General features: G+C 35.6%; 1 protein-coding gene across 2 annotated transcripts in view; it reads right to left on the bottom strand.

Moving 5' to 3' along the window:
• Positions 1-27,765, bottom strand: part of CNTNAP2 (contactin associated protein 2) — a 1,054,227-nt gene that overhangs the window by 329,555 nt on the left and 696,907 nt on the right. For both annotated transcript variants that reach the window (XM_031503926.2, XM_077786381.1), the window contains one exon: positions 23,556-23,662. In XM_031503926.2, the coding sequence (XP_031359786.2) occupies positions 23,556-23,662 (107 nt within the window). The remainder of the gene's footprint in view (positions 1-23,555; positions 23,663-27,765) is intronic.

Genomic DNA, 27,765 nt, shown 5'->3' with positions numbered 1-27,765 from the left:
CCCAGCAAGGTCTGAAATGTCACAGTATTTGCTGGAATAAGTTTCATGGATTTAGTAGACAGGTTTGTTTCAGTTTTTCCTTGAATATTGCTTTCTATTTCAAGTCATAAAATTGTTTGTCAAAATGTATGATGAGCAGCTCAGACATAATAAGCATTGTAGATAGAATATTTTCTAGTAATTCCCATATTTTCTTACAAATGTAGAGTTTTTACAATATTATGTGCATTAAATATGAAGAAATAATTTTAGGCTAAGAAAAAGTAAACCCGATAATTTATAGAAATTGTTGTGTGTGTGTATATGCATAAAAATGGTGAATTACATAGATATTTTCCTATACAATTCTCTAAAAATGAATATGTAATGCTGCTTTATTTTTAAGGACCAGATGGCACAGCTTTTTTGTTTGGAATCAATCAATCAGCTGCTAAAAGAACTGAAATGTTTGTTTAACTAGACTTCATATCCACTCTAAAAATTCATCTAATTTGTTGGCAATTCTTGCAAGCAATCTCTTTGCTAGGACTGGCTTTATTTCAAATGTCCATAAGGATGAACAGTTTTGCTGGGCTCTGATGATGATGAGTGTCTGGTCACACACACACATTTAAAGGCCTTTAACCAAATATCAAGACATGGGAAGGAAAGTGGAGTTAAAAAAAATATCAGTTGTTGATTTGGCACGAATGCAAGGTTAAAGGCTGTTATCTATCTACAATCTCCTTGTGATGCTAAAAGAGGAGGAATTTCCTGGAAAGTTTTAAGTGCTCATTAGAGGATACAAAGTCATTTTTATACAAGTAGATGACACTTTAATTAAATTGTAAAACATTTCAAGCCATTTCCCCTTTCTCCACAAACAAAAGTCAACATATTCTTCCATTATCAAGGAGACTCTGTGTCTGTTTTCATGCACTTCATGCAGAATTCATGCAGAATTCATAACCTGCTTAGTTCAGAAGTGTTTCCCTCACTTTCTACACACTATCTAAAAAATGTCATAAAATACTAACTCGATCAATGTATAACTGTTGTGATACTGACAGGCAAATTTTAATGGATGCACTCCAAGTCAAGTCAAGAAGATAAGAAATATTGTTTGTGATCTTAATGAAGTTTTGTGCTTTCATTTTCTAAACTCTTTCAGAAAATCAGGGGATCTTTGTCTCTGTAGTAACCAGACCTTTATGTAAGGCTATGTGACATTTTTATCCAAGTTTGCTGCTTTTGAGAACACAGGCCAATTTTTGTACAGAGATACTGCTACAACTCAGAAAACAACACTAAAGAGTGTTATATGGAAGTCAAATGTTTTTTATAGAAAATTAAGGGGTTTAGATATAACACCCTTTCTGTTCTTCTAGAATGGGAGAAATAGAAAGTGGTATGTAGGTAGCTATTTTTATAGCACAGAAAAGGCTACTTTTTAAATAAGTCAGCTTTGTTAAACTTCAGCATTATGTTGAACACTAACTAATAAAAATAAAGATTGTTCTTTAAATGAAGGCAAAATAACGGGATCTTTTAAACAATTTCAACTTGTGAAAAGTGTTATGAGTGTGGGATAATTTTCTGGGAGGTATTATGCATATGTATAGAATCCTAAAATTAAGGTCGGCAAAGACCTTTAAGATCATCATGTCCAACCATCAACCTATCACCACCACTATGTTCACTGTAAACTACATGTCCTCAAAGTGCTGAATCCACAGGTTTCATTGAAGAGTTCCAGGGCTGATGATTTCACCACTTCCCTAGCAGTATGTTCCAATGCTTTCTGTGACTCTAAACCCCTCTGGCACAACTTGAGGCCATTTATGTAGATGCATAAAGATCTTAAAAATGGGAATCAATAAAAATGTAAAGGTAGGCACCAGTGCTGTGAGCAGTAACAAAAATCACTTCATAGACACATAGGAACAAAGTGAAGGGACAAATGAATTTCACATGCTGACAAAATAACCAGTAATTAAAGGTGCAATAGGAAACAGCAGTCATGTTCCAGTGTATGAAGACAATTGATGACAGAAAGAGATATTACTGTTGACTTTGGATGGCAAAGGGTAGCCACTTTAAAATAAAATAAAAAAAAAAAAAGAATAAAGAAAATAACCACAGCAGCAAGCATCAGGCAGAAGGCAACTCTGAAGCAGAGGAAAGTGAGACATGATACCGAGATCTCAAAGTGGATGATGACATAGAAAGGAAGACAGCAGACGATCATTTTATCAGCCACTACTTGCTTTTGTAAATGTTACACAAAAAGATCAGTAGTGTGTAAAACAGAGAGCAGGTGAAAATAGAAATTAAGAAACTCAAAGAAAACCTAGAGAAGATAAAAGGACAAACATTTAAGGAATGCTGATTTAGAAGTCACCTGAGCACACTAAAATAGAGAAGAAAATGAACACAGAATACAAGGAAGAGACCATGGCAGAATCAAAACTGCTTTAATGAGAAAACTGGTAAAGGTTACAATAAAAAAGCAAAAAACCTAACTGAGCTAAGAAAAGGCAAGAAAGCAGAATGTAAGACTGGGATATACAGTGTTCACATGTGAATGAGGAGAAATGGTTCATATATCCACATACAGAGGAGGCAGAGTGAGAGAGGGAAGGGCCTTGTAGTGCTGACTCCATCTGGAAGATAGGAAAGAAAAATAAAAAACAAAAAAAGTTGAAGAACTGAGGACACAAGGGCAGCAGATTTTTGCTTTTCAAGCCAGTAGAAGTGAAATGCCAAAAATGTATATTTGCTTTCTTGGTACCTGGTCCAAATACACAACATATGTATTCTTAAGGGACTTCAGAATAGTAGTAAACCTCAAAATCTTCCAAGCTGAATATAAAACTCATGGGCACCCTGATGTCCAGAAAAGCTATTTCTAGCATAATAAATCCAGCTGTCAGTTTGTTAGGGTTTTTCAAAGGTCACTTATATTCTTTCTGAGGAGAATAGGGAGAAAAAACCCTTCCTGCAAACAGCATATTCACTCTTTACATGCTTTTGTATTGCATCAAAAATTGTCTACAAGCTGCAAGTGGTGAAAACCTGGTCAGAACACTGCTAGAAGCTCTTAGAGTAAGGAAAAAAGTATGCACAGAAAGAATCACAACTAGAAAGAGAAGAGCACCAAAAAATGCAATAGTTTTTTGAAAGTTTAATCTCCTGAATAATACAGATCAAACTGAGACCACCAAATCCATTCCATGATAAAATTTGAAAGGGTTTTCTGTGTTCCAACATGAAGATAAAATGTTTTAAAACTATAAACATAAAAGAATATAAATTTCACTGTATCTTTCTGTGTGAAGCAGCAAGCTTCTCTAAGCTTCTTGATCTAGGCAGAAAATCCAGCCATTTTAATTAGCTAACAAATGCAACTATGAATGAATTTTGAAATTCACCATTTACTAAACTAACATTCACAACATTGGATTTGAATGAGCATGGCTTGAGGGGAAAAATATATTTTCTTAGAAAATCTTGATTAGGTAGCTAGGCAAAGGGACAACAGCCTAGAATGAAACAAATACTAACAACAAACCTTGTTTGTGAGTATTAGCACAGACTTTAGGAGCATTTTCATTACTGCCTTTCTTCATGGGTCCTGAACACCAAAGGGGATATGGTGATGGATGGGGAAGTCAATACTCATTTCTGAGTTTTTAGGACCCTCTATTTTAAACACTAGAGGAAAAGCAAATAGTTAAAAAAAGAGTTTGCAGAATAGTTTTTTCCAGATCAAGACTATTAGCCAAAAGTTGGAAAGAATCAACACCTCTTAGATTTCGGTGTCTCTTAAGTGATTGAGGGAAGCAGATGTTCTCAATCCTGTTTTACTTTCTGACTGGTGTAAAGATCAAGGGATAGTTATTCTGCACAGGTGGCACAGCTGCTGGTTATCTCCAAAAAACAGAATAGCTGAATGACAAAAAGCATTTAGAAACCTTGTGGCCCTATATGATGTTCCCATAAAATTTCATTAGCACCTTGGTGAACTACAGTTTTTCCATCACTCTGCAAAAAGGCAGCTTTAATTTTAGGGCTGACAAACAGCCTCCTTTTATAAGTGCAAAGCTCATTATAAATAGATTACCTAGCATGACAGTCTGAACTATGTGACTCAACGAATGTGTTGCAATATGTTTTGTTTCTGTCAGTGAATGTGGTTGCTGCAGGGAATACACTCCTTTAAACATCTGCTAATATAGGAGTAAATCTCAGCTTTACAGGAACATAGCAAGGGTGTAGATACAGAAAAATAGATGGAATTAAATGACAGCAAAAGTGACAAAAAAAGGCAATGCATCAGATCCACAAAGTCCAGCTATGCCTCTCTAGCAGTTCCAACTTCTTGGAAAAATACTAAAAGCAAAATAGACTATGAGGTGCTTGGGTTTATGGAGCTCAGACTGGTTTCAACTCTTGCGCCCTGAAAGCACAAACATACAATGAAGGGGAAAAAGCTCCAAGCTTACCCAAAAAATAGCTGCACAGTGAAATGTCATACCTAAAATTTATTTTAAAATATTAAAATAAGGTTTGTTGCTTTATTACAACATATATTCAGAAGATAACTGGAAAATGGAAAATGGAAAATGTTAAAAATAAATTTTTATACATCAATACATGTACACTGTAAGTTCCTGCTCTGTCAGCAGAATTTTCTTTCTGTGAACATCTACATTAAACCTGTACACATCCTTTACTCATTCCAATGCTATGTGGTAGAGGAATCATGTCTTACAATTCTTTTAAGATAAGTTAAAAGAACTAGATATTTCATCATAGTTAAAGCAAGTTATAAGAGAGAAAAATATCCTTCTGTAGTCTGACAGAAGGAGTACACATAGCTACTGGGTTGCTGGACTACCTCAAGTATATTAAAAAGTTTTTAAAAAGCTCCACAAAAAGCCAACATGATGCAACACTACTTCAATGTTGTTGCTGTTTTATAGGACAATGTCTGTAATGGTCAGAACCAAGCCTTATGTCTGCCAGTTTTTCCAAGTATGGATATAAAACTTCTGTAGTTTGGAACTCAACATTATAATGGCTAAGATCAGGAAAAGTAAAATAAATGTAAAGTAAATGTAAATAATTTAAAAGTAAAAGAAATATTTTTAATTTAAAAATTAAATAAATCATAAATAAATAAATTTAATTTTAATTAAATAATTTAAAAGTAAAATAAATTTAAAAATCTATTTTCCAGTTATAGTTAACTTAAAATAAGCACATGTACTGTTAAAGTCAGAGAAAAATAAGTGTGAACAAGTATTGACTTTTACATATCACACTGTGAGAAAACTTTCAGATATGACTTTGACATGAAATGTTTTCTGATGTGGTGTTTGCCAGGTTCCAAAATATTAGGGGTACCCTTGTTCATTTGCTGTTGGAAAAGAAAATGTTGAAATTTCTGCTGAACAGTCCTGGCTTTGCCCTCTCCACCTTTTTAGGCTGCCAGTTTACAGAAGCTCACAACCCCTTCAGCTATGAGAGCTGAAGTCAAAAATTAATCACAAATCAAAACACAAGGACAATCACCTACTACCAGCATCCAAAAAACTCATTAGTCAAACAGTGACAGAAGGAGGAAACGAAAGCTAAGGAAGAAACCATCACAATTCTGATATAGAATTGTATAGGCATCTACAATTCTATGAGTTATTTGAATACACTTCTACTTATCATTCTAAGTGTATGCACACTCATCTGAAAAAGAGCTCCAAATCATTAAAAATACCTAACACAATCTGATTTGGCACAGACAATGTTCTAAAGTAACCAAGACCTTTTCTTGCCACTTTTACTTATTACAAAAGAATCTTAATGTAAAAAAAACAAAAGGTAATGAAACACCTGGTTTGCTTTCTGCACACTGCCAAAGACCCCTTTAAAAAGTCTTTCCTGATTAAAAAGTATCTTAAAAATATTTCCTAAAATAAATCCTCCCCTAAATAAGAGGTGGCAGTCAAGAACAAAGATAAAATCCTAATGAGACAAAAAAAATGTCTTGCAACCACAACAGTAGTTGTTCACACTAAATTTATGATGGACTCTTAGACAGAGCTAGTTCTGCATCACCAGAAGGTGGATCACCACAAGGCACACACCAAATATCAGGTATTCTCAGATAGGATGCCCCTGTAAATTTAGGGTACCTAGATGAGGAAAACCATAGGAAGCAGCAATTTCAGCAGAATACACAGCTCTAGCAGGACAAAGATGTAAAACCTTCAAGGCTGCTGGCCCTCACAGCAGCTGTGGCTGCTCACCTGGACAGGCCAGAGCAGTCGGAATAGGCCAGCATACCCAGCTGGCTGCAATACTGAATTTCTGTGCCCAGTCTGTGAGCACTTGGAACTACACCTGGATGTGCCAACAACTGCAGTGAAGTTCATGTGGATGAAGAAAACTTATCTTCCCAATGAGCTGCAGCTTTATGCACATCCTACATGTAGTGTGTACACAAACTGGACATCTGAAATGGATCTACTGTGATGCCTAAGGGAACTCCAGAAATTTCTTTATGAAGAAATACAATTTCTCTAGATGCAGTTTTAAGTCATTCAGCTAAAATCAAATTACTTTCCAGGTAAAAAACAAGGACTAAGAAAGTGTCCAAATGTGACAAGCCCTTGCCATTGCAATATCACCTTATTATTAAAGACACTGGAAAACAGAAAACCTGCCTTTCCTGACTTCATGCATAACCAAAAATTTGAGTAGACTAAAACCTCTGAATCCCTGAGTGCAATACAATTTGTGTTCTCATGTTGCATCTGCAAGAAAACTAATTTGCTGTGTTCTTAAAGAAATGTTGCTATACATGAACAGCCACTCAGCAAAAAATGCAATTTTCATATGTAAGTTCCATCAGGAAACTGGTAAATTTCACTGTATATAAGAGAACTGGAGAAAATTAGAAGGTATCATGAACAAGTCCACCAAATTGCAGATGTATATGATACAACCCATGCTTTAGTCACTGATTTTTCAGTTGTAAAACTCAGATCAAACACTATTTTTCAGCAATGACTAAGTTGCCTTCTTAGCCAGAAGTTGAATTGAGCTACTGCAATCCCAGAAGTACTAGCAAAAGCAATCCCTGGCATCTTTAAAAACTTTCTCAGTGAAACTGGGATTTGTTTTTTGGGTTGCCATCATTTTAGGGGCCCTTGGTTTACTCTCACAGCTAGTTAGGTCAAGAACATGAGTTCTATGACCTGAAAGTTTCACCCTTTCACTGTCATCACATGACATTACTAAGAGTCTTTTCCACACCACACAACTATTTCACTCATGACAATTCAAATAAAAAGTTAACAGCCTTCAATTCTGTTACCCTCAACATCCCATTAAATAAATAAATAAATAAATCATTCTACAATATTTTTCCTGGAAAAGGTAGTTCAATTACTCAATCTATATTTGAAGAAATAAGTGCTGAGATAAAAAGCAGAATAATTTTCTGGTCATAATTAGTATAATATCAGAATCACATGGCTGTGGTGAACCTCAAAGATAATCTAATCCACCTATGAAAAAAACCCCAATTACATCCATGTAATATTCCTGGCATAGTCTGGTTTAAAATTATGTAAATTTCTTGACCCACTAAGGCAACTTAGAGGACCACCAGTCCTTCAGTGTCAGCATTTGTTCAACTCTCTACACTGTGGGGCTGTTCTACTGCAACTTAAACTTATAATTTATCTTTTTACTCATAATAAATTTAGAGGATAAGTTACTGTACTCCTCCTTGCAACCATCTTTTGTCTATTTGCAGACACAAATATTTTCTCTACATTAAAGTGGAACAAGTTTGTTCATTTTGATCACAGGTCACATTTTCTAGGTGCTATATTATTTTCTCTCTTCTCTGGAGTCTTCAATTTTTTTCATGAAAATCAAAAATGGCCAGCACAGCCAGGTTAATTTGCACATTTAACAATTTTTACTTCTGTTAATTCAACCCTAAATGATGTTTGCTTTATTCACAGAATCATAAGCAATGAACTACAAGGCAAATCAGCCATCAAGAACCATCACTTCTACAAAACTGAATTTAAAAAATGAAACACGAGTCAGCAGTTTTCCTCAACTATTGCTTCTACAATTGTTTAATCTTCCCAAGTGTAGTCCTTCCCAATGCTCAGTAGCTTTTCAACTCAAAATCCCTAAAATGATGTTTCCCTGTTCTTTTAAAAGTTTTAAAGTTCCTTTAAAAGTTTTCTATGCCTTCTGATGTTTACATATTTCTATTGGAGTTCTCATCCACTGTTCATGTAAATAATTATTGTTTTGCATTCTTTTCTGAGGGAGGAGAGAATTGATGGACTGTTGGTTTGACCATTGTAGTTGGAGAAGTGGCAATTTTATCCTCTAATCCACTGTCACTTTTGGAATTCTGTATATTGTGAGGTCAGAAATAAAAGTTACTTTCTTTTGCTCTTTTGATCTTAGTGTGAATGTGTGAGTTATTTCATGTCGTAGTGTGACAAAATAGCTTCCCAAAGGAAAAACATGATTTTATTTTGCATATTTACAGAATAGTGTACATATAGTATTATATATATATATATATATATATATATATAATATATATATATATATATATATATATATAATATATATATATATATGCATCCTAGAAATAAACTGTAGGAATAAAAAATATTATATAAATAGACAGCACGATTTTTAAATGTATTTTTTTTTTTGTATTTAATAGGGAAGGTAAACCAACAGAGGTAATTTTAGTTCTTTTTATCTGGTTAGTGTTCATTTCTGTCCATGGCTGCATTGGCTCTCATGTCACTAAAACTTTGCAAAAGCAAAGCTCCTTCATGACTGAGCATAAACCCTCCTCACACTGCCATTGATCTAAGCTTCAGCCTTCTAAAAGCTTCTACATCTTCCTCACATGCTCCCTCTGCCTTCTACTGTGAGCTAGTGAACTTATAAAGTGTTCTCACCATTAGCACAATATCCAAATATGCCCCATAGAAACGGAAATGAAATTAAAAGCAGTGAAAATATAAACAAGATATATAGAAATTTGCAGATTTTGTGTCAAGTTTACTCTAGGCTCAGTTATGTCAGTGATAAACATGATTATTACCATTGTGGTAAAAAAGGAAACAAAATAAAGGCTTTGCCATCAAAGTGAGAAAGAGAGCATGTTTATTTGCCACTGGGATAATAAGGAAAATTACTGCTAAAAGGGTGAAAACTGCAATTTGAGCTACTACACAGTAGCTCAACCCAGGAATTTGCTATGAATACGGAAAAAGCCAACCCATTAATGGCAAAATGAAAGGTGCTTCTGTTTCTCTCTCAACTTTGTTCTTTGCTTTGGGCTGGGAGAGGGGAGGAAGAGAGAAATTAATTTAAATACAAATGACTGAACCAAAATGGATTTTTAAACAAATTTAGCAATGATTTTAAATTACGAGCCATAGATTAGACAATTAGCATCTTTGTAACAGTGTCAGCCTACAGACATCACAAGAACATATAATTACACACAAATTTTTAACAAGGTACTTTTGTGAATTAAGTCCTCCAAGGATACACAAGCACAAAAACCCCAACCAACCAAAAAAAAAAAATCCCCAAAAATCCAAAACCAAGCATGGGTTTTGGGACTGAACAAAACACCATTCAGGACAGAAATGGCACAATTTCATTTTAAATCTGGATAGTGTTGCACATTTGTATAGCTATAATTCATTCTTGAGCCCTGCATTTGAGAGGGAAGACTGTCAGAGAAACTCAGATATTCACCATACTTGTGGTGATCTTACACTGGGCTCAGGCACAGAAAGTTTCAGAGCTGCCTGGAGCTTGTTTGAGTCTTCTGCAGCTGCGAGGTAACAGGAACACTGCCAACACCATCTTGTTCCCTTCTTCCTCCTGTCCCTCTCTTCCATGCAAAAAGCTTCAAGGTTGGTATAAAAACACATTTTGAAAATCCATACCCTTAAAGAAAAAGTGTGAGTTCTACTCCAGTTCTCATTTACTTCATATTGGCAGGGTAATGGAAAGCAGAAGAGACAAGGGCCAAACCTTGACTTTACAATTTCCCATTCATGCATACAAATGCTTGGTTACTCTCTACAGTGAACACAGACAAACTAGTGAAAACCTCAGCAAATTATACCAGGGCCAAAGCAGGAAAAGTCAGGTCAAAGATACAGAATGTCTGGAATCTTATTTTAACGCAATACATCGGTAAGTGGTTACAAGTAGCAAAGACGCTGAATAAACCAAAGTATTCTCCCTCACTAAGTATGTAGTGGTTCTTTCCTGCCATGGATATCAGAGCATTTGATCTCTCTTCAGACCTGAGTATCCTAGTCAATGTTAAATAATGCTCAGATGAACATGGAGATATTCTCATCACCCAGCTTTGAAAGAGACTGTAGTGTCAGTTTTTGTTTGTTCACAAATATTACTGTTCCCAAAATCCATTACCCACATGTTGTTGTGGTTTTACATGGAAAAAGAATTTTCTCAGAAGGAAGAGGTCAATGTGGATATTGACCAATTGAAGGTGGACACGCCTCTGAGAACACAGAGGAGTTAAAAGCAGAATTCCCAGGAGAACTCGCTCTCTTTGGTTCCGGTCAGCCGCAGTGCAGCCTCTCCCCTGCCCGGCCGTGGCTGGGTGGGGAGGGGAAGGCCCATGGCCTGACTGAGGTGGGCCCAAGGGTGGAGGGACTGGAACCCCCTGCAGATGGAAAGGTGGAGAAATCTGGGATGTCTCTGTTCCCCACCCGGAGTGTTTCTCTCTCTCTCTCTCTCTCTCTCTCTCTCTCTCTCTCTCTCTCTCTCTTTCTCTCTCAAGAGACAGCAGCAGTTTTGTCAGCCATTCACCATGGGGAAGGAGAAGAGTAGGGGGGGGTGGGCCGCAAGGTGCCCAGCTGCTGTGGGAGCCGCCGGAGTCTGGGCATCGAGCCATCCTGGGAGTCCGGACTTTTAACCCTTCCTGAGAAATGAAAGCTTTGTGAAATTTTTTCCCCTCCTTGGTTTGAAAGAGAGGAAGAGAGACAGCTTGGACCTTGGGATGTTAGAAGGAGAAATTATAGGTGGGAGGAGATGATGGAGTGTTTTTTGGCTGGACAGTTCCTTGTTGGACACAGACTGAACCGATTTTTCTCCTCCAAGAGAGACTGTATTTTAGGAGAATGCCAGAGCAAAGTCAAGAGACCTGCTTCAGCTGGGAAAAGACAGAAGTGGAGAGAACAGAGAAAAGTTAGGGAGGTTTGTGGTGGTGCCCCCTGTCCTCAAAGAAGGAGAAGAGAAGATGATCTCTGTTCTTGGACCCCTGGCCCCAGGGGAAAATGGGGTGCACTGTGGTCCCAAACAATGAAAAACTGAACTGTTGTTTTTCTCCCCTCTTGGCAGGGCATCCTTGAAAGGAAAAATCCTAAAAGCAGTCTGTCCATCCATGCATTGTGGTGAGAGCACTGTGCATGGAAAGGAGAAGGGTCACCATGGGAAACTTTTTTCCGGGCGGTGCCATGTGTGACATGGAAACACAGGATGTGGAGCTGTGTTTCCTGGGGGGTCTGTGGCACAGGAGAGACTCCTGTTTCCCTCGATGGACTGAGCATCGATTGTCTGGAGGGTGGAAACCTGATTGGGGTCCAGATTGTGTCTCACTGTGGTTTGTTGGAGTTGGGTGGTGGGAGAAGGAATGCTTTGCAAGGTTTTAATTTTGATCTTTGTGTGTGTTTTTTTCTTTCTTTTTTTTTTTTTTCTTTTATAGTAGTAGCTTAATAAAGGTTTGTTTTTTTTTTTTTTTTTCCCTGTTATTAAGCTTGGGCCTGCTTTACTCTGTTCTCGATTGCGTTTCACAGCATTCAATTGAGAGATCACATTTTCATGGGGGCACTGGCATTGTGCCAGTGTCAAACCATGACACATGTTCAGTTATAGGACTATAATCCAGTTTTATTTTTACCAGCTTCAGCAGTTGTAATTGTCATCATTTCCTGCCCCTTTCCTTTTCTACCCCAGATCCCTAAATGTTTGTTATCTGATCTCATAATCAGCAATCCTGTGAAGGAAATTATGATACTTTTTTTGGCTGTATTTACTGAATACACAATATACTTGAGGGAAACTACAAGTTATTGGAAAAAAAAATCAAAAAAACTCAACAATTGGTTAAGTAAAATTTCTTAAAAATCTCAGTTTAAAAGCTTACATTTGAAACAAACCCAAACACTAAGGCACAGAACAATAGCTTGCTTACATAACCACTACTATGCACACAGACTGACAGACACCTAACCAAACAATGGGCTTTCCAGAGGAGCTGAACACTTATTTCTATGAACAGCAAAGAGCTATAACATTATGAAAACAAATCCTCACATCAGCATTTACATTATCTCAATCAAAATGTCCTCTATCAATATAACACCAATTTAGAAGAAATGTATCATATTTGTCATTTCCATTAATCGCTATGCAACTTGCACTGCCAACAGAATTCAACCTTTTCAACTGACATAAAAATATCAACAGAAACATCTGCTCCACATCCCTTTTTTTCATGCTTTCTCTCTGATGTTTTCGAATGGGAATGACTGTGTCCTGGCAACGTCCTATAAATCACTTTTACATCTTTTTCACATAATGGATGAGCTGTGAGATTAGTAAGATGTTAGATGGGTACCTTGGGGGCTGCCCTGGTTGGCACAAACTCTACTTTGTTAGTATCTGTTTCAATAGCAGCACTGCAGAGTATTAATTTAGACTATTTACTAAGGGGATGAGAATATAGAGAAAGTGTCAGGTTCTGAGAAAAAAAATGCCCATCTGCACACCTACAGAGGAGATCAGAGAATGAATGGCAGAGCAGAAGCCAGAATAATACCCTTCCAGGCTGCTCCCAGGCCCACCACAGGAGCCATCAAACCATTCAAGCCCATCTGACTCAAATCAAGGATGCACACAAGTAACAAAAATCTTGTCTGGGGCTGTCACATCACAGCCTCAGCTGCAGCAAGTGGGCATGGAGCCCATCACCCCTATCACCAGAAGCCATGGGTAGCAGTTCTCCCCAAAATCTTTCAGACCAAGGGAGCTTCTGCCTTGGAAGGTGATCAAGAATTTCTGCCATGCATCATGGGATGCATGAAAAACATAGCTCAGGATTGTACAAGACTTATAGGATATTTAGGGATGGAATTAAGGGCAGGAAAAAAAAAAGAAGGCTAAACATTTTGGAGAAGGAAAAAGGTGCAGAGAAAAAAGAAAGGTAAGTATAAATAGTGGTGTGGTAAGTATGCTTGCCTGGTTGCATCCTGCATCTGATCAGCACAGTCTATTCTGCTTTCTTGTTAAATTCCTTTCCAAATCTTTCCTGGGCATGGAGCTCCTGTGTGCACACATGTGTGAGTATGTGGCTGTGAAAACAGATTGAGGAGGAAAATAATCAATGCAATGATTAGAGAAAGAATGATGAAAGGGGGAAAAAAACTGTTGAGATTGATAGGAAAGCACAAAGAAATTGAGAAACCTTAAAATGGGGGTGACAGAGAGGGCTTGGAAAGGAGAGGCGTAGTTAAGAATTTCAGAAAGACATTTCAGTTAGCCTGAGCATGAATCTGAGAAATGCAGTGATATTTTTAGTGTCTTGAAGTAGCAGTAGAAAATAAAAAGAAAAATAAAGACAGTCACAAACAACACATTATGTTTTCCTCTCTCTTTTAGAACATCAGTTAGGTCCTTCTGAACCTACCTATACTGAAAAGTATACAGAAAACATATCATATAAAATACAGCAACCACAGACACAAGAAAATTTAAAGTTTTATACATAAGTGGTTAGGCCATTAGGGAATAGGAATGGGATGAATGGGCTGGTGTAAAAGCTACATAAGGATATATGAGCTTAAAAATTTGCAATATGAGAGTTATAGAAAGAGTATGCTTCCAGTAAAATAAAATTAATACTGCTAGATATACAGTTAAGTATGCCTATGTAGTATAGTTAACACTTCTACTGAGAAAATGAGAAACTAAAAAGTCCACACATTTCAGTAGTTTTGCTAATATTAGCAAACTGTATTTGTATTCATGAAACAATAGTGATTTCCATGTTTTTATAAAGCTTTGTAAACATAGATGATTCCTCTAGCTTCAGTAAAATATTTAAAGAATTCTAGTAACCTGTCATTACTTCTGCTAAGAGACTTATCCAGCCAAGGGAACTTATCCAGCCAAGGGACAGCCAAGGCTGTCCTACCTAAGGTGAAATTTTAAAGTGATAGTTATAGACCATGACTGATATCAAGCATCTACTTTTGCTAGCAGATTTTGGTCATAAAATGTTCCCTGCTTTATCTTCCATTTATATTACAGCCCACTGGGAAGGAGAATAAAACTCAAAACCCCTCCAAACTAAAATCACAAAGAAGCATTATAGTTCTTACCCCTTAATGAAAAGGGTTAATGTAGACATTTGATTCCTAAGGAGGGCATTTACAGGTGCAATACATTTATGCTGCAGAATAGCAAAATAAATATTATAATGATGTTCAAGAAAGGTAGTGTCCATAAACAAGAACCAAACTCAATCAGAACCCCCACCATCTGAACACATATTATTCACATGGAAGTATCATAAGGGAACTGACAATAATTATTCTTTATGCTTATTTGCTGCAGGAGCCATACACCTACCCTTGTTATATTAGTTATACTCGTTATACCCATTGTATACTAGTTACCCTTGTTATATTCATTGTTATACTAGTTATTAAGACAAAATATGGTGTAGAATGCACAAGAAGTATCTCAGGCTTTCACTCAATTTAATTAATTTTTTTTTCCTCAATCCACAGTCCTATGAGACTGATCATGCAGCCCTCAAAACATTAAAACTTTCATTGTAAAGACAGAATTTATCAAATTTTTCTGTACTAGGTGATGCACATAAAAGTGCTACAATCCTGGATAATGCATATCCACTGCTCATCCATTGGTGCATAGTGTCTTTTGATAGTAAGCCTAATTATACCCATTATGTTCCTCTATTTTGAATTGTTAAAGAACTTTTTAAAGAACAATTTCATGTGCACAGATAACAATATGTCTGCATGCATATGTGAAGAAATTCTCATTGCTTTGACTATGGTACATCTTTAACAGTTGATATTTGCATTAATTTCATTCTCTCACATCTGAAAATATAGGATTAGAGTGACTTCAAAACATGTTTTTTCTGTCTAATGGTTGTCAATGGGATTTTAATAACAGCACCTTAAAAAACTTTAATTGTAAAAAAGGCATTAAAAGTGAATTATGCAATATGTTAGATTGTCTTAATGGAAAAGTTTAAGAAAAAGCTAATTAATTTTGAAGTATTTATTTGCAGAGTTCTTTTCTGGTTATGAATTAATTCTGGCTTTGATTTTATAGTATAAATGAGCTCCTTTAAAGTTATCTATTGTTAATTACATGTTCTCTTTTAACTGTCCCTTGGAAACAATATTTGGTTGTGCATTGTGAACAACAATAGAGAACGGCTACAGTTGCCTGCAAAAAATTCAGCTAATACCCAAGTTTTCCCAAAAGCAAGCTACAATTCAGGAATGTTACTTAGGTAGTTTTACAAGAGTTAACAGCAAATGAATTAAGAAAATGCTCTGAGTTAGGCCATGATTTCATACTGTTCTTCCACTTGACCCCACCTGGTAGAAATTTAGTTTCAAAACTCATAGCACTTGATTCTAATGTAGACCTACACAGAAACACTCAACTATACAAGCAGCTAAAACCTGAAGTCCAGTTTCAGCCTTTACAGTCTGTCTCAAATGTCAGCAAGTAGAGTTATTTCCAGCTGATTTTTTAATTTCAGCATAATTACTGCTGGTTGATTATTCATATTCTGCTTTGCATCCTTAATTTTCTCCACTTGACCTTCACCAAATACTCCTGGTGCTATCGCACATATTGGAATTGCAGCCCCTTCTGGCCTGAACACAGACCACATCCATTTACTTATAATAAAAATGCAAGTTGCTACCTATTTATTACACATTCTGCATTTCATAAACACCTGGTGCAGAGCTCTCGGCTCAGCCGATAATAAATTAGTAGTAGAAGAACTATAGTTTATAACACTGAAACTAAGAACAATCTGATTTTTAAACAAATATTGGGATTCAAAATCAAAAACTGCAATGTCCCAAAACTAAAAAAGAAAATAAAAAATTAACAGAGGAGAAAGATTGTCTTTTTCAGTTTTGCAGTAATAGATGAAAAATACAACAGTTTTCAGCTTGTATGTTGCATGTTAAAAATTACAGAAGACTAAACCAACTTCAGTCTTGTTTTAAAACTAGATTTTAATAAAAAGAGGTAATTTAATAGTCTTCTACATTTGAAAAGACATGCATTATGTTAAATCCTTTGAAAACATGCAATAAAAATATGAATCCACAAGGAAAATTATAAATTATGATGACAATTTCTTTGAAAAGCATTATTGAAAAAAGATTAGCCTCTTTAGAAAGGTAGCATATTGATTATAAGATCCCTTTAATAAACCACTGTAAACAAAAATCTTTATAATCAGGCATTGAGAACTTCTATTCTCTAAGGAAACAAACATCTGAGAAATAAGGTTTTGCAGAGCATGTATCAAATTTGAACATTTGATTACTTCAGATTCAGAGTGTGCAAGAAGAGGAGAAAAATTAACTGGTAGCGACATAACTGGCAGAGAACAGTCAGTTGAAAGCGATTTCTCAGATTGAGAGGAGAAGAAAACAAAAGCCTCTTTCTAGAGATTTCAGAAATTTTAGCTTATTTCCCCCCGCCCCCCCCCCCCGCGCCCCCCCCATTTCTCCAAGATCAGCATTTCTCACACATTCATACTGCTGAGTTTGAATGTGGAATTATTCACCTCCTGGAAACTACTTTACTTAGACTCTGGTCACAAGTAAGTCTCAAATCAGGGACTCAAAGGAGCAATTAAAAAAGCCATAAGCTTTGTCAGCAATGCTCAAACAGCAGCTCACAAGAGGATGAGATGGTAGGGTGAGGAACTATATTCCGTTTTCTTGCAGCATCTAGTACAAAACAGTCTTTAATGCTAGAAGAGCTGATAACCCTTTTCTCATCACTGTGCCCAATGTTAATTTCATATTTCCTTGAGCCCCCGTCTCGTCAAACCAAGCAAAATAATACTTATCTGTCAAAATAATTCTTCTCATTTCTCCAATCTCTCTTTTTATGCAGTAACTTCACAGTTCACCACCCTGTAAAGCTCCTCATTCCCACTAGTGCATCCCAGAGGTGCTGTCTTTCCTCAGCCCAAATGAAGCATATTATGCCCAACACATGAGGGGGCCAATGGGAGCAACTCAGATTTTGCCCTGCTGAAAGCTCCTCTTTCATGTTTTTAAAAGTAAGCAGTTTGGCTTCCCAGTAATATTTTTCTTCTTCCTTTCACATAATTCAAGCAGTCTATCTGCCATGAGCAAGTCTAATCAGCATTGTGAAGTCCTACTGCATGCCTTAAATGTCAGCTTTCCACTGCAGGAGCTCAACCCAGAGTGTTCTGTTGTTGTTTCATATTTAGTATGTTTGTATATCTTTTATGTTTTTGTTCTGCTCTACACTGTCGGGTTTTGTCTTTCTACAAGTTTATTAATGGAAAAATTTCATTTGCTACTGGGAAATCGTTCGGGCTTGTGGGATCTGTTCAGTCATATGGGTGCTGCTCTTGTGCTAAATTTCACTAAAATCTCACTTGCATGTCCACAAATCTATAGCAAATATCACTGTTCTGCTTTCTGCAGAAGGGTTAATTCTGAAATCCATGATTTGTTTATACAAAATGCTACTAAACTAAGTTACTTAAACATCAAGCTTCACTGGCAAAAATTCAGAAATGTCAAGTTGATAGTTCATAACAGCCCTGCACATAAATGCCCACAGGACAACTGAATAGGAGATGGTTTTATGCCAAGCCTTTTCAAAATATTCTGATTAGGCATTTCTGATTAGGTTGTATCTTCAAGTGTTTTAAAAAGCAACATTCTTCCTGTCTTTCAATTAGAACATCTTTTCATATCTTATGTATCACTGTTGCTGATCATGGAGGTATTTATTGAATTTTTCCTGATAAAATTATGCTTTAATATGCTTATGAAACTGCAAAGTATCTGCTTTCTCTAAAGATAACAATATCTTAGTGATAAAAATATCTTAGTGATAACAATATCTTTGTGATAACAATTATTCTTATAATTCCTCTAGTCTCCAGTGAAATGGAAACCCATGCTCTTCTTGTTTGAGATGACTAGAAAAACTATGGAGTTCACTTTTTTATTTCCCCTGAAGTAAATTTCAGAGCATTGTTTTACCAAATTATGTATTTATTTTTTTCACTATTTCCCAAATTGCTGACAGGACAACACCCCTGCCATGACCTTCTTTCCTATCTAGACTCTAAATTTATGAATTCCAGTGTTCTGGTTGCTTTCCTGTTTACGGAAATATGGGAAAATCAGATATGGCAGTCTTGCTGAAGATCACAGCCTATGCAGATTAAATTTCTGCTGATGACTATTAATTTTGGCAGTAGCCAGCCATGAGAATTATCACAGCTTCTACAATGTTTTTTACTCAAAATGTGTTTCTAGCAAATATTAAACTCATTATTAAAGCAATAATTTATTCTAGAGAGATATTCAATATTGCTTGAAAAAATATCAATTTCCATTAGACTTCAGTGACATTTAATGTACTTATAATTCCAAGTTAAGTTTTGTCATTAACTTTGAATCACGTTCCAAAATATGGCATAACATTTATTCCCAACAAGGTGGCAGAAGACAGAGAATTCAGAGGCCAAGTTCCCTTATATGGAAACTAAGAATCACTACATTGTTTCCAATATTATTTTTGGAAAAATTTACAGCACACTACCAATCTAATAATGTAAAAATCCCATATATTATCCCTCAGCAGAGTTGCATTCTCTGTATATTCTGATGCAATTTGTGCCTTTTCTAGGGACAGGAGTATGTAAGTTTGTATTTCTCCTACTGTCTTACAGAACTAGCAGTCAGCAGTGGATGTGATCTGAATGCTAGTCCCTCCTATGGACTAACTGAAGGCTTTTAAGAAAACCTTTTCCTGTCAGGTATTCTTAAAGGAATCTGTAGAGCTGCAAAAGCAAGGACAGTGTTTGAAGGTGAAATTAAAGAAAAATAACTTGATCAGGAAGAACATGTCTTGCATAAGAGAATGCTCTGATGAGATCTTATAGCAATTTCCAGTCCCCAAAAGACCCTGCAAGGGAGCTGGAGAGGGACTTCTTACAAGAACATGTAGTATTAAGGAAAGGGGGAATGGTTTTAAATGGAGAGAGGGCAGGCTTAGATTGGTTATTAGGAAGAAATTCTTTACTGTGAGGGTTGTGAGGTACTGGAACAGTTTGCCCAGAGAAGCTGTGGATGTCCCATCCCTGGAGGTGTTCAAGACCACCCTGGAAGGGGCTCTGAGCAACTTGGTCTAGTGAAAGGTGTCCTGGTCCATGGTACAGGGGTTGGAACTAGATGATCTTTATAGTCTCTTCCAAACCAAACAATTCTATGATTCTATGACAATTAAGATTAATCTTTTAAGTGCAAATTGGTTATTTTTGTTAATGAAAATCACTAGGACAAGGCAAGTATCATCAAATAAGGTGCTTCTGGCTTTTTCCTAAATCTAATGAAATTTATGCAGGAAGTAGAAGGTACATCACCATCACCATCATGGTAAACTCTGTAAGTTCTTTCTTGTGCTTATCTGAAATGCAGATTCTAGAGAAAGTGTGCTTTGACCTATTTTATAAAAAATCTCACAAAAAGAATCTTGAATGATCATTAGTTACTCCAATACACAATTTTAAAAATTATACTACCCTGTTTTAAAGAATCTGTAAACAGTATTAAGAATATTAGGATGTAAAACTAGATGACTAAACAGGTGCAAAGTGATGGAGATGAGAAATAATCAGGAAAGTGAGCTCTTGTTCTCAAAGGTTTCAGGAACCATTTACTAATAGACTCTAGAAAAATATTGCTTTAAGAACTCTGCATGAGTGGACCAGTCTTTGGTAGGCTGCAAAAGTTAATTAGTCAGGGCTTAAAATATAGATAATACAATAAAGCTAGTAAGGATTATACTTGCAGTTAATTATGATTCAATTAAATTTTAAATAATTTTGTAAATGTTGCATCACTGTAAATCATTAATTTTGAGTTAGTACATTCATTTATCTTTCAGTCTTGCCTAATGGTAAAATCAATGCCCTATCTGATATTTTCCAGGCCACAGCATTTCATTGGGCATGAATATCCCTTAGCTGAAAGAAATCTGGTAGATTCCTAGGATATTTAATATGCAATGAGAAGTACAACTTTCTAGTACTTTTGTTTAATTTGCTATTGGGCTCAAGGGACCCAGCTGTAGATGGATGAAAGAAATTATAATTTCCTCTGAATGGTAGCTTAAGCTGCTGAGAAATAACAAGAGAATGGACACAGAGCTTGGAGATTCTGGTATTTCTCTGAGAGGTGATGAAACTTCCTGTAAGAGGGTCATATTCCAAAAAGGAAATTATTTCATAATATTAAAATAGAAAACAAGTGTAATTGATTTACAAAGTTGGAGAATTAAAGTTTTTATTTCAGATTTATTTATTTGGAACTTTTCTTTCTCTAGCTATTTATTTATGGTTTATAGTCCCCACTATGTCTCAGCCCCAGAATACATATTTCTCCATATCTCTAGACTAACTGCTGTTTTCACTATCATACGATATTTTATGGCCAGATCTGTGTGAAACAAAGTCATTTTGATTCATAAGGTTTTCATGCAAACCTTTTTCTCTGTTTCACTTCAAGGAGTTCATCCCTTGAGCTTTTCTTTGAGTTTCAACTTCAAAGGAACCTAAAACTGCAATCTGAAATCCAGTCAAGGCTGCAAAGCTTTGCCTTGTTTCAGGTCAAGAGTGCAGGAAAGTGTTGAATTACCTGACCAAAGCAAAATCAATTCACTGAAAAAAACCCTTCAGTAACACAGAATTATCTTGTTCCTTTTAGTTCATCATAACTCAAACCCATTAAAAATCATCAACTACAGTTACAATCCCCATCAACTTAGTCTTGACTCCAACCTCTTTGAGAAATGCTGTTATAATCCCCACAAAACATCCATTGAGAAGAGAAAAACATATTTTACTGGGGCATATAATACAATTTGCTTTGTAAAATAATATTATCTTTAAGTAAAATGGGACTGAACAAGTGGTATCTGCACTTAAACACTTTCCATCTCCACAGAATCATGACATCTGCTATATATTTCATGCAATCTGCAATGCTGTTTAAAATCACTTACTTTTTATACCACACAGCGGTTATCATTCCAACTTCCCCCCTTCCCCAGCATATCTTTCATCCTGCTACTGCCACAAACTTTAGAATTAAAAACCAAAAGGCAGCCACACAAGGTGTGTCTGAATATACACAGACACACTGCACAATTAGGAAAGGACAGTAGGGTCAGCATCAGTGCAGCAGAGCTGAGGTCCCAGACCTCAGGACAGCATGACTACAACCTCTGGCAAGTTTCAACAAATTCCCTCATTATTTGCTGCTGTATCTGGAACATGCTCTTGTAAAAACTGACAGCTATTGCCTGCTCAATAAAGGAAGAGTTAAGGTTGTCTCAGTCTGTATCTTGATGTTGGAATTTTTTATTTTTTGCTCATTTTTGTGCCATTAACTTTAATACTCTAGAAAGGCATAGGATTTCACACATTCTGACAGGATACCTATCAAGTGAATAACTTTCTGGTCAACCTTGTTTTGTAAGAAAGACTTCTAAAGTATAGCAACACGCGGTAAAAATAAAAATTATATTCCTTAAACGAAAAAAGTAACAAAACTAAAGTTTACACATCTAAGTTAGAAATTTTGGCTGAACTAGAAAAGTAAAAGTTCTTGAACAGTATGTCTCCAAATGACCTGAAGAGTATATGTAATCCCATCCACTTTATCCATTCCATAAAGACAGGACAATATACTCCAAATCCCTCTTTTGGTACTGCAGTTCAGCAATGCCTTTTACTTGCCTTATTGCACTGTTTTATCCATAAAAGGCAGGTGAAAATCTTATTATAGAAAAAGTCACATCTCCTTGGATTATGATTTCTTCCCTTTGTAATAAATGTGAATTCAGAAAAGTGAGGGCATCCGTTTGTCCTTGCTACTTCTCTTTGGAACTAAATAAGAAATGTTAACTATGTTCAGCTATGTCTTAAAAGCTGGTCTGCACACCATAAAGGAGCACAGACAGACAAGAATTCTCTTTTGCCTTTCCTAAAATTAGATGCAACCATGCCATCCCTGTGTACATTCCCTCTTGGTGGGAAAAGGGCTGCCAATCAATCTCTCCTACTAGGCATTGGTGCCTTAAATATTTATCTGTAATCAAAATGAATTTACTATTTAACTCTTACAGTTTTGCAGTTTCAATAGCTGGATCACATAGAACTTTGCCATTCAATATATTAATAGTTATTATATAAAATATATCCCTTCTTATATTTATATAACCTTTAACTGTAAATTAGGTTTTTGTTTTAATCCAGAAAACTGAGAATAGTCAAACATTTTATCATTGGTTTGGGGTTTTTGGTTAAAATGGGAAAAAAATCTGCAATTATCTGTGTAAAATTATACTTAGCTGTTTTTAAGGTAAACAGGAAGGTAATATAAACTTTTATCTCTATAAATCCTGGCTTCAATTTCAACTGATTGCCTGTTCAAAAGCATTTATACTCTCTTCTCAATATTAGGAGACTGTTGGCAAAAAGAAGACATGAACAAATGTAAGGACTGGATATATTTTCTCTGTGTCCTAGGTATTTTTGCAGAAAAAAATCCTACTTTTTTAGCAAATGAGGGGAGGAACAAAAGATGCATATCACTGACTCAGCATGCATTGTTCAGGGCCTATAAAAGGGCAACAGCACCTTTCTTCTTTCTGTGCTTTTATAGTGTAGGGCATGTGGAGCTCATGGGAAATATTCTTATTTCAGAAACTCATAATCACAGAGAAAATAATTAGATTTTAAGCTGGCTGATAATCAGTGTGTAAACACCCTTTGTGATTAGCAACCTAAACCAGCATCTCAAGGAGCAGTCAGTAGCTCTTCTCATCAGCTTAGGGCAGATTCAGTTTCCATTTGAATCTCGTGTGCAGCTGCTGAGAATGTGTTTGCTCAATACCCCCAGTTGCTGTTGAACTGCTTTGGTGCTTGGCATGGTGCAGTACAGAGCTCTATAAACACATGATACAGGTAATGCAGAAGGTGATTAAGCCAACACCTTCTTTCAAGAGAGGCTTGAGGATCTTTAACAACCAGAAAGAAAGAATGATTTTTTTTATCTCAACCAAATGACCTGAGAGACTTCCCTACTCCACTGAAACTTTGAAACTGCAGGGTAGCTTACAGTTATGACAAGTGGCACCGCTGTAATTAGTTCCATCACAAGTGCACTTGAAGCTGTCCCACGTCTGGGTGCATTTACCATCATGTTCACAGTGATTGGGCACACACCTGTGAGGAGGAGATGCAAAGACAGAAAGAGAAACAAAATGAGCATCAAGATTAAAACAAAGCCAAATTTTGAGCTGCACAAGAAGTGCAACATGTCCTTGTCTAGCAATTAATCTTTGTTATTTTAGGTGTATTAACAGAATTTATATCTGAACACACAACTGCATAAAAGATTCCTGAAGGATTTGATGAAGCCTTTGTACAATCAGTAAAAAAGCATGGTAAAGGTGGAATAGATTCATCATCATAAATCAGGGTTCCAAGTAGCATATGACTGCTACTCAGATTTCAAAACAAAAAGAACATCACATGTCACACCTCCTCCTGCTGTGCAGGTGGTGTCACGCCTCAAGGAGTCCAGTCTTACAGCAGACTGGACGTTAAAAAAAAATGCCACTGGCTTGGCCTTCATCTTTCTGTTGCCAGCAATGGGATAAAAGGGAGACAGGTTGCCTGCTGGCTAGGATGGAAGGAAATTAGTAAAGCTGCATTATTAAAACTAACCATAGGTTTTGTTATAATAGTTGTGTAATTTCTTCTTGTCACAGAGGTTTGTGGCAAGAGTTGTTCACCTTTCTCCCACATGCCTGCTTTTCTTCTCCAGCTCCACTGTTGACGGAGAGTGGAAGGAATGAAAAAGTGGAACAGCAAAACCCCAAATTTATAGTTAATCATATTGTTTGAAATATTATCTAAATGTGATTCCAGAGGTTTACGTTTGACCAAGTTATTTTCTATCAAATATAGTTAAAAATGGTAATTATCATTTACTTTCACCTCTGAAACTATTAAACTTATTTTCCTTGAAAGGGCTTTGAAATACCATTTTGAATAACGTTTTTTTTTTTCTTATTAAATTAGTTATAATCAGACTCAATATGGGCTCTGCCTTTTGGATCAAGAAACAAAGGAGTTTAACTTTTATGGGTTTTTTTGGCCAAATCTATATTTTTTATTATGAAATTAAAAACTAATACTAAGAGACCCCCTATTAGACAAAGAGGACCTTTTCAGGTATGCATTAAAACCTAAGTATTCTTATTTCCAAGATAAATCTGAAGTTCATAGTATTCTTGTGACAGTTAACAATACTCTCATAAACAACACCCAAGCAAAACTCTGCTTTCCTATGTAGAAACTTACTGAAACTGAAAGGATCTGGGTCATTCCTCAATAAGCTTAGTTTCTTATTTCCTCAGTTTCCAGTTAACACCATTGGCATTCATGGCTCAACAACCAGGAATAATTTGTGTCACAATATACATTAGAGAATTGAATATTGTATACTGTCATTTAGAAATTATTTTTTGTTTTCTGCATGCCAGTACATGTACCTCAGAATATACAGAACATAGATCTTACGTCCTAGATCAGCCTTTAGAACTCAAGGCTACCCACTCTTTTCCAGAAAGATCAGAAAATACCGTCATGGTTAAAAATAGTTCTGAAAGAAATGCTCTTCTAAAGCAAGAAACAAAGCATTTAAAAATCTTCTTTTCACGGTAAAATACAGTGAAACTACCTGAGGCAATTATCACAGTTCAATAAATTATGTCTTCAGCATGGTTTAAATGACTTAATTTAGTTTTATAAGTGTGGCAGGCTAAATGAATAGATAGAGCTGATTATTGCTATACAGTTGTGTTCTCAACATCTCAGAAGAAAAATGAGAGCATATAATAGCACATTTCTAAACAGACAAACAATTAACAATTTACATGAATCCATAGCTCCTGGGTACAAGAGCAGGGAAAGAAAAGTGCAATGACATTTCAAAAATAATCTCATAAAAGTAACTTTTATTCAAGGCTGTAAATAACTACAAAAGTTCCTAAATCTGTATATTGTTTTGTATTTTTTCCAGCTTTTCAAAATAACTTATTTTTATGTATTTTCTTCTTCATTTACATTTGAACATGCATTACTTGAAAAGTAATTTTCCAAAGACCAAACCAAACATTTTTCTATGTTTTATTTTACCAGATATTTATATGAACTCTCATACATAATGCTTGCAACTAGTTTCACATTTTAGTGCAGTATAACTTACTTTTATTGCAACATAACTAGTAAAGAGACTGCATTACTGACTATATAACTGAGGTAAATGACTTAATCTTCAGAAAGATGAAAACTAGATATTTATCTGTATCATTTAATGAAGCGTATTAAGTCATAAAAACAGGGATATTCAGCAAACTCCTTGATGCTAATTTTATGCTTCCAGTATTATGGTTGGATTAGCGTAATGGATTCCAGTAGATGGTTGGATATGCATTTGCAAAATTTGTTTTTTAATCTGATTTTTGCTGTTCTAAAGATGATGCATTTAGAAAAAATAGAGTAAACAATATTTTAACATTAGTGCACATTGAAGTTTAAATCAGACTATAGGACCATTTCCTGAAATTCTCCCTCAGCCTCTTTTCTGTTAGTTTATCAGATAGATTGCTAAGATTTATTTTCTATTAAATCCATTAGCAAAATTCTGTAACATAATCTGGAGCTCATCTGTCCACATTTTGGACAAACCTTACCTACGATAATGTAGTTTATAGGAAATGCTAAATATCCAGAATGTAGAAAACACAAAAAAAAAAAAAAAACCAAAACAACAACAAAAAAAAAAAAAAGGAAAAGAAAAGAAAAGAAACAAAAACTAACAAACATCTTTGAATTTATCATGAAAAATGGCATTTCTCACTGTAAACACCATTATTTTTCAAGCACATTTCTTTCTATAGAATGAGAATAATATATAATTTTCAATATACAAATATCTTGCTATGAAATTTGTATTTTGAGCAGATACAATCATTAATTATGTTTATCTACCTTATGCTCATCATTTAGTAGACACTCAAAATTTATGCACTTAAAACCTCAAAAAAATCAATGCATGCATGATTTGCAGATTATTTGTATTAAAAGACTATGTTTCTAAGCAACTCAGTTCTTTCTTCTCCTTTAGGATTAAGGCTTCATTACGTAAAAAAACCACCATAAACAAAACAAACCTTCAAAACAGCACTATCTCCTAAACCAGGCTCTGAAGTTAGAAATCATCACAAAACAGAATTGCAAGTAAGTTCCTCATCAGCAAGCTGTGTTTCCTCCCATTGTGGATACCTACATTTCAAGAACTTGTAAAATGTTGCAGACTCCATTTTGAGAACTTTCTTGCTCTATGGCTTGTTTTGAAGGGCAAATATAGAACTTCATCCCTTCAAATATGATATGCTGTCTTTTAATTTCTACCCAAAAATTTTTCCATAGAGAGTTTACAGATGCTGTTTGGTTAGGCATTTTATTTGGAAACTTTGGTTTGTTTATCAAACGGTGTTTGTTTTCCCTTTGGATTTACATCTCAGTACTATGCAGATAGCAATCATAACTTCTCTTAGTCTGAAGTTCTGTGAGATGAAGTCTTCTGTTGGAAAAGATATTTTCCACAGCTCTTCCTTGTAGTTCTGCTCCTGCTTGCACTTGCATTCTGCTGAGTGCTCTAGAGGAGATCTTATCAGTGTTTTGTGATTTCAGAGTTGATCAGAATTTTTGGATTTCTTTAGTAAAATTATTTTACTTAATGTATAGCATTTTGCTGACTACCATATAATAGTGGCTTAAAGTCATCCTGAGGTTGCTCAACATGTTCAAGACCTTCACTAAATTCCCATCCTTCTTTTCATCATTTTCAACCAATGACTTCCACTGCATACATAAAATCTTGCTACAATTTTTAACATTAGCATTACTCTGTACTGTAAATTCCATTGTGTCATTCAAATAATTCAGGATATTTTTCTAGGCTCTGTCTGGATCATCAGCATGTTTCATCAAAATATTCCTTATTATGAGCCAAGATTGAAGAATTAAATAGGATTTTCTCTGGCAGTGATCTCTGAGCAGCTCTCATCTCCCAGCCAGCCATTAGCCCATCAGTATAAATTGAGAGGCAATTCCTTTTGACAACTTACTTTGCAATTCCTCTCTCAAACCCCATATTTCCTGGTTTAGCTAATAATTTCTATTATTACAATATAGCAAATATTTTATTGACATCTGGCAAAATAGAACTATAATAGACTTTTCTCTTGTCTGAG

The sequence above is a fragment of the Lonchura striata genome, chromosome 1 (assembly GCF_046129695.1).
Source record: "Lonchura striata isolate bLonStr1 chromosome 1, bLonStr1.mat, whole genome shotgun sequence".
NCBI lineage: Eukaryota > Metazoa > Chordata > Aves > Passeriformes > Estrildidae > Lonchura > Lonchura striata.
Note: the sequence above shows the minus strand (reverse complement) of the source record. Positions and strands in the feature narration are given on the sequence as shown.